General features: G+C 41.5%; 1 protein-coding gene across 1 annotated transcript; it reads left to right on the top strand.

The window, feature by feature from the left end:
- Nucleotides 1–1,830: 1,830 nt before the first annotated feature.
- LOC147866253 (protein trichome birefringence-like 9) lies at nt 1,831–6,074 on the top strand. Its single transcript, XM_087316624.1, has 3 exons — nt 1,831–2,602; nt 4,770–5,189; nt 5,339–6,074. The coding sequence occupies exons 1-3, from the start codon at nt 2,052–2,054 to the stop codon at nt 5,835–5,837; spliced, it is 1,470 nt and encodes a 489-aa protein (XP_087172750.1). The 5' UTR covers nt 1,831–2,051; the 3' UTR covers nt 5,838–6,074.
- Nucleotides 6,075–8,571: the final 2,497 nt, after the last annotated feature.

Below are 8,571 nucleotides of genomic sequence, written 5' to 3'. Positions count from 1 at the left end.
CAAAGCACTTAGAGAAAACAAAGCATGTGAATTTAAAATATCACTTTATACGAGAGTTGGCTGAAGAAAACAAGCTTACCTTCGAGTTTACATCGACAAATCATATGTGGGCTGATTTTCTAACAAAGGCTCTCCCTCCGGGCAAATTTGAAGCTTGTTGTGAAAATTTAGGATTACAACGATTCACAACTAATTAGTTTATGGGGGGTTGTTGTAATAAACTAATTACTTTAGATTAAGTAAATAAAAATAAAAATATAATAAGACGAAAAGTTATATGATATGAAAGGTGCACCCCAAAAATAGGGTGCACCTATAACCACCACATTTCCTCTCTATGTGGTCGGTTGGTTGTAGAGAGAGACAAAAAGAACTATCATTTAATAAAATTTCTTCTTCTCTTTCTCTCTCTCCCTCTCCCTCTCTTTCCGTTCCATAATTCCTTATTTACCATAGCAGGGAGCTATATGACCTATGATAACGATAATAGAATCTATCTATTTTTGTATATCTCTCTTTATTTTGAAATTAGGGTAAGTTAACCGTATAGAAAATGCAATAGGGGTGCCAGCTGTCTTATTGTGAGAAGAGAAATCAGCCTCCTAGATAGAGCAAAGAAACATCTATATATATATTCTTCGGTGATTTAGTGACTGGATGATCACGAGCATCTCGAAACAAGAAAATATGTCCAGTAATGCTACGAGGTCAAAACATAATAGGGAAATGATAGATAAATAAATACATTTGCTATATGCTAATGGTTGGTACCTACCATGAAGGTTGTGCCATCAAATGGGAGGCAATGTTTTGAAGTTGCATTTACCAGAGTAGATAGCTGCAAACTTCTTGTTCGACCCCAAGTTCAATATTATAGACAACTGAACTATTATTATTCCTTCGGAATGGTTCCAGTGCATGCAACATTCGTTCCTATAATAAATATGGCAAGTCTATAACAACGATCCAATTCGCATTTTGTTCAGCGGATGAACGAGTAAAAACAATCATTATGTCTCATACATACATACAACACATATAACGAAACCTCTCTCTTTGTACGTTTCGGGATGCTCGTAACAATTTACGTGCAATAACTACCCATAAACTCCATGTTATGCCATGTTTAGGAATTGGTTTCCATTTTAGAGCTCTTCCTTCTAAATTGACATGAAAAGTAGTCGTGGGCCACAAGGGATGAAAGCCATGGCCCCACATCAATCAATGAGGAAAAACGAGGGGGGTACCAACACACACACACACACACACAAATGGGTAGTTATAGAAGTAGTTGTTGGCCAATATTGTGTTGTTTCGATGGTCCAGATATCTCACCCAATTATCTGGGGATAGAGCAGGGGTGGTGGGAATATGGATGGAGATGAGAGAGAGAGAGAGAGAGAGAGGTTCTTTCGAGGACATCCCATGGGATTGGGACAAGAGAGAAGATGAGCATGGCCCCTTCCTTGTGTGGGAACACGCACAAAAAAAGGGAGAGAGAGAAAGGAGAGAGAGAGAGAGAGAGAGAGAGAGAGAGAGAGAGAGAGAGAGAGAGAGGAAGGGGTATTCAACAAATAAAAAAGACAAAAAAAAGGAAGGAAGGGGTATGTGTGTAACAACTGTGCATGTATGTATGTATGGATGTATGTATGTATGTATGGATAGGTGAGGTAGGTAAGTGTTGCGTTGTGTCTCGGCGACTCAATTAAATTAACCCTCCCTCCCTCCCAAGTTCCTTCCATTTCTTCCATTTCTTCCACCACCACCACCACCACCACTCCTGCGACTACATACACACCTACTACCAACAAACAAAATTGTAAATAGCTAATTAGTTATATGAGTGAGTGAGTGAATAAGGCAGGAGCCTCCCTCGCGCTTCCTGCTTCTCATCAGCTTCACTTAGCAACCCTCCCAATTTCTAATCCTAATCCTAATCCTAATCCTAATTAATTAATTCACCTTCCATCCCATTCTTTATCTTCCCTAATCTTCCCATAATTCAGCTGCCTCCTCCTCCTCATTTTGTTTCTTATCATTCCTTTCTAATTATGCAACGACACACTCCATTATCTGGACCTAATTATATTCTCTTCTCCTTCTCCTACTCCATCAGAACCTGCAATAAAAATGCTTACAAATGCATAACACTATTCTTTGCGCTGCTCCTGTTCTTCTTCTTCTTCTTCTTGCACGTGAATTATTCTTCCCCTAATTACTATCATCGCTACACTACCATCTTTCTTAATTACACTGCCAGATCGTTCCCATCTTATCTTAATTCCATGAAACTACAAGCGACACTAATTGAGGAAAGACGATCAGTGACTAACCAGTCAGGATTGGCGACTAATCAGGAAAGAGTAGAAGACGTTATTGATGATAATAGTGATGGTGAAGGTATAATTAGGAAGACATGCGATTTGTTTGATGGAAGGTGGATCCGTGATGATGAGGAATCAGCACTCAATGATAACTATCCTCTGTATTTGCCGGAAGATTGTCCTTTTATTGACCCTGGATTTCGATGCCAAGAAAATGGACGGCCTGATTCCGATTATGCGCACTGGCGATGGCAGCCCTATGGTTGCAGCCTTCCCAGGTAAATCGTGATGGAACCGCTGTTTTGGAATAATTCAATAATTGTAAGTGCTAGTCATAGTTAGTAATAATATTAATGCTGGTGTTTGCTTCGTAATAAAAAATGAAAAGGAATCGAACTAGTGATGATCCAATTACATTTCGTCTGCATCCCTAGCTACTTAAAAATAATTGGCTCATAGCGTTTAGCCCTTTCTACCAAAAACCATTGGCTCTCGTAACAGGATAGAGTGTCCCCCATGTATCCACCCAACCAACAACTACTACTACCACTACTACTACTACATGGGAGGATGGATCATCTCCAACAAGAACCATTTATGAGGTCAGGTTGTATGTAGCTCATCTTTAGTGCCACTAGTTTACGAGAGATTTTATTTCGTAGAGAGGATGAGAGACATTGTGGTCCAGACTCCAAACAATTTACTTGCCAACACAGAATCTTTTTGTTAAACATATAAGAGTCATATGAGTGAGTGAGGTAGGTAGGTGGGGGCAATTCCAAAGTACACACACATAGACATGATCAATAGATGGGGGTAGGAGGTCTAGTGTCAGCATTAATTTTAAGGGTGTGACCGTTCCCTGGAGAGAGAGAGAGAGAACGAAACAATTATACTTAGTAAGTAAGAAAGAAAGGCACTAGACCAGAGTCAGTCTCTCACTGAATAAACCATGTCTCACTTACATACATCGACACTGTAACTTCTCATGCCTATAGGATAACATAATAGCGGAAACATATATAAATTGCAAACGTTTGTACATGACTAGAGTTTTAAGAAGAGGGAAGGAAGGAGAACTGAGGCACACGCGGCTACACATACTTACATCCATACAGTTCTGAACGATAATTTCAAAAACATTCGGGATAAAGTTTGAATCACATGTCGCAAATATATATATATGTATGTAATAATAACACAACACACAGTACATGAATTATATGCAATTTGGTATACAAAAGTGGTGTGTTGGTGGTGGGTATAGGAAGGTTTTTGTACGCCAATATGTTATTTATTAAATGTGCATGTATGTCTCTAGTAAGAATGATGTTCTCATCAAAATTTAACATAAGAATGATATTTTAATCCAGACAGCTCGTCATGCGTAAAAAGCAAAAGCGGGAATCTGGTGTATACATTATTATCCTTTGGGTTATATATATATATATATATATATATATAGAGAGAGAGAGAGAGAGAGAGAGAGAGAGAGAGAGAGATGTATTAACGTCTTCTAAGTCCTTCTTTTTTTCCAAAAAACTAAGGCCAAAATTTGGCCGATGAGACAATTGGTATACAATAATAAAATAGGGTGTCTACCCAATCATCGAAATAAATAAATAAAAGAAAGATATATTAAAAGTGAAAGAAAGAGAATAAAAGAGAGAGAGAATCAGAGAGACAGAGGAGGCAAAAAAGCTCTGCAGAGTTGTCACTTCAACCAACCAAAAGTGAAAGTGGAGTTGTCACTTCAACCAACCAAAAGTGAAAGTGGAAATATGGAACAGAAAGGGATGCTATTACATTCTGCGTTAACTTACTATAACTTCCCATATAACACATTATATATAATGTCTGTCGCAACAGAACCTTTATATCTTTGTGTAATTCAAGACAACACATTCTGTCATGCACAAATGTGTTGTAAAGGACCCAGAGCCCGTACAAACAACTATACTAGGACGGGCCTTTGACGAATTCATCCAGATTTGAACAATCTCCTTGCATATTTCTCCGGAAAAGGAGTGCCGAAGATAATCGATTGGTAATCTAAATGAAAGCTAATAATAATATGTGATCAAACACATAACAAACAGTTTCCCTCCCTTAAGGCTGGAAAGACACAAATCATGTTTTCTGCTTTTTGAGATCATGTGGATCCATGTTGTTGTCTCTTGCCCGTAATTATCCTGGTAGGACCTTAGCATTGTGGTTGGACCTAGTTGTTTTGAATCATGTGAAACGCTTTAATTAATGTCGTCTTCTTCAGCTTCCATCTAACCTGAGAAAGGTAGACTATAGGTAATCCATAAGAAACACCATAATTTACGAAAAAGAAAATTTTCATAAGAATTAAGTACTACTACTACTGCTCAGATGAGATGATCACTCCCTCTCTCTCTCTCTCTCTCTCTCTGATGATGGATGGATGGATGGATGTAGGTTCAATGGTAGCGCTGTGCTGGAGAGGATGCAGGGGCGGCGTATAGTGTTTGTTGGGGACTCGATCGGGCGGAACCAGTGGGAATCCATGCTGTGCATGCTGGCCAGCGCCATGGATGCTGACAAGAGGCGGAGGATCTACGAGGTGGATGGCCAGCCTATCACAAAGCACAGTGGCTCCCTCGCTTTCCGATTTCCTGACCATAACAACATGAGCATCGAATATTTCCGGTCACCCTTCCTCGTCCCATTGGGTCGACCCCCACCCACCTCTTCCTCTTCCTCTTCTTCCCTATCCCAAAACGTCTCCAGCACCCTCCGATTAGACCACATGGATTGGACCTCCCCACGCTGGATTGGTGCCGACCTCCTCATTTTCAATACAGGCCACTGGTGGACCTTCGAGAAGATCATGCGCGGGTGGGTAGGGTAGCCAACCCCCCCCCCCCCTCTTTAAATAAATAAAAAAACAAAAGTCCTGCTGCTCTTCACTTTTACAGTTTTCAGAATCTCACATCATGATCTCTCTTCACTCGCCGCTCTTTCTTTCTTTCTGTTGTTACTAATAGGGGCTGCTATTTCCAAATCGGAGATAACGTGAATAAGAGTATGGGCATTGAAGATGGATTCAAAGTGGCACTGCGAACATGGAGAGAGTGGGTGGAGAAGGAATTGGATCCAAAGAGAACTGCTGTCCTCTTCAGAACGTATTCCCCAACACACTTCAGCGGGGGTACGTGGAGGAGTGGAGGAGGATGCCACCAAGAAACCCAACCCTGGCCAACAGGAACAAGGTTTGAAGAGGAGGCATGGACCAACAAGCATGTGCGCTCTGAAACCCGACGCTTGCAAGATGCAGGTGTCCGGGTTTTAGAAGTAACAAACATGTCTAACTACCGAAAGGACGCTCATTCTTCCATTTATCATGTTGGGAAGGAACAGCCTCGTCCCATGAGACGCCAGGATTGTAGTCATTGGTGCCTCCCGGGTCTTCCAGATGCTTGGAATGAGCTCCTCTTCGCAAGCTTCTTCTCCATCATAAATCCCAACGAAACATACCCTCGTTAGTTTCAAGCCTCTCCCTACCAATTGCATTAGGCCATAATTTTGCCGTGTGCCAATTACCTTTGTATTTATTTAAGGTTCAAGAACATTAAGAGATATGGTTCTTTCTTGGGAAACCTCACGGATGCTAGCTAGAGCCTAGCACATGAAGAGAGATCCCAATTAAGTGAGTTGGCTATTTACTCCACATAACCTCACAAGTTCAGAAGGTATTTTCCCAAGGTCTTGTATATTTGAGTCGTGCACTTTTCTTTTCTTTTTGTAGTTAATACTTAACTATTCATGAAAAAAAGACAAAGAAAAAAGGAATGAGAGATCGTTTTCCTGGTTTCTATTTGTGAAATGATAAATTTGAACTTGCATTTCCAAATGGAAAATATATTATACTAAATACTTTCCACAAGCTATAGGTTGGTTTAATCATAAATCAATGACTCCTAATTCTTCAAATACACTACAATGTTCTAGCCTTGCATTGTTGCCTACAAATGCTATGATGTCTCTATTTTTCATTTTACCTTTATTTTGTCTAACATTGAAAACCATGGTTAGAAAAGAGAAACCATTTGGGGCGCTTTGGTACACTAGACAATATCTTTTGGACATGAGAGAGAGAGAGAGAGAGAGAGAGAGAGAGAGAGATCTTTCCTTGCGTGAAAATTCTAGGACACACATCATGCAATAACCATCCTTTGTGAAACAAATTGGAAATGCTAGAGCATGGGGGAATATGATTATATATTTCATGGAGTAACTAGTACATGTATCAGCTGTGCACAATAACGGAGTTCCGACGACCTCAATCTCCTTTCCACTCTTGCTTTCGACTCAGGAAGATTGGTCGAAATCCAAGATTAAAGATATGTTATGTAACCAAGCAGCGTGCTTTGTAGCACAAATAAGAGATGAAGAGCTCATGAATGAACTAAAGCAACATTGGCATAACACTAAATTCTGGTGCACCATGAATGAAGAGGACCCCCATCTTTGCCACATCCACATGCGGACTATCATAAACACCCAACTAACTCCAATCTTTGTCTATTTTTATGAGAAGCATGAAGGGGCGATTGAAGCCCACAAGATAGCCCACAAACTCCACTCATGGATGTGGACCACTATTCCATCCCTGGAAATGTCTGGATGTCTAAATGGTGAGTGCTCCCCACTCACGACCTGTTGTACAAAGCACCAGGCACAACTGGCAACCTCCCACCCCATTCCATGAGTATGAAGATTATAACATGGAACGTGCAAGGACTCAGAAGTAGACTACACCAACAAAATAGATGGAAACTGATCAGGGATCTTGAAGAACATTTACTAGGGAGTGGTGCTGACATCATCATGTTGCAGGAACACCACCTCAATAGCACATAATTAAAGGAAGTCGGAGACCTTCTACCAGGATCATGGCGATCAATTTGGGAGCCAGCAATTGGGGAGGATGGAAATCATGGTGGTATTTGCACTTTGATTTAGGAACATCTAGCCCAAGGATTAATACACCAAGAATCACTTATACTTGGTAGGGCACATTTTTGCACGCTGACCATCCAAGGGCAATGATGGAACTTCATGAATGTTTATGCTCCAAACAACAGAACAGAAAGCGCAACATTCTAGGACCGCATCCGCCTACAAGTAGTGGGTGCAAAAGAGTGGTGCATTGGAGGGGATTTTAATATGATCGAATCCATTCATGATAGTTCCAACAACAACCCCATAGTCCTATAAGGAAGGGAACGCTATGTGTCCACCTTAACCTACGAGACATCTGGCATTCTGCCAACTTCCAACGAAAAAGGGACTCTCTCCTATTCTCCCGATCAGACGGGCGGAATAGTGGACCCACCCTATCTCGCATTGACCGCATTTATGTGGGGGAGGCTTTAGAAGCGAAGGGAGGGTGGTGTCGCATAACTCCAGGCACGACTTTCTCTGACCATTACCCGGTAGCTGGTCATTTTCATTTGCACCGAAAATGGGGCCCATTCCAGACTCGCATCCCACACACTATTTACACACTTATAGACGTGAAGGACCAACTATCTAGCCAATGGTCATTACCCGTCAATGGCTCATCAGCATCGGACAAACTTTTAGCTAAATTAACAAGAGCCTCTACTCTCCTACATGAGATTGTCAAGACCAGATGAAAGGATGCTCAGGAGAAGCGACAGAGGACAAAACGGGGACTAATAGCCTTACAACGCCTCCAACAGAGATACCCATCCTGTAGTTGGATCGCAGGACAAGTCACCACGGCCAAACAGAAACTTAGCATGGCAGAAAAGGCAATATATGACATGGAGTTTCATGGCAGCATGGCGCGATGGATTCGAGTAGGGGACAAAACCACAAAGGAATTCTTCCGCTCCAAAGGCCCGAGGCACGCTAGAACTGTGATGCGCAGCCTCAACCGGGAGGATGGAACAACCACTAAGGATGGCGACGAAATGAGGAATATTGCCACAAGGTATTATCACCGCCTACTTACCGAAGACATGATAGCTATAGAGGAAGACATAAGCGATGATATTATCCTCCAAAGCATACCCGAGAAAGTCACACCGGAAATGAATACTTGGCTTGTGCGTCCTCTATCAATCATTGAGATATGGGAGGCCCTCACTGATTTAGATGCTGAGAGCTACCCCGGAATTGACGGTCTCACCCCGCACTTTTTCACATGCCTTTGGGGCACTATTAAAGAAGACCTCCTCCAGGCATATGA

Source organism: Azolla caroliniana, unplaced genomic scaffold (genome assembly GCF_043228905.1).
Source record: "Azolla caroliniana isolate FFs.n. ecotype wild unplaced genomic scaffold, voAzoCaro1.0.p SCAF_3, whole genome shotgun sequence".
NCBI lineage: Eukaryota > Viridiplantae > Streptophyta > Polypodiopsida > Salviniales > Salviniaceae > Azolla > Azolla caroliniana.
This window is presented reverse-complemented; position numbering and strand designations above follow the sequence as displayed.

Coding starts and splice junctions, on each gene's coding strand:
- LOC147866253 (XM_087316624.1), top strand. CDS start 2,052: ATGCAACGACACACTCCATTATCTGGACCTAATTATATTCTCTTCTCC. Junction 2,603..4,769: donor TATGGTTGCAGCCTTCCCAG/GTAAATCGTGAT, acceptor GGATGGATGTAG/GTTCAATGGTAGCGCTGTGC. Junction 5,190..5,338: donor TTCGAGAAGATCATGCGCGG/GTGGGTAGGGTA, acceptor TGTTACTAATAG/GGGCTGCTATTTCCAAATCG.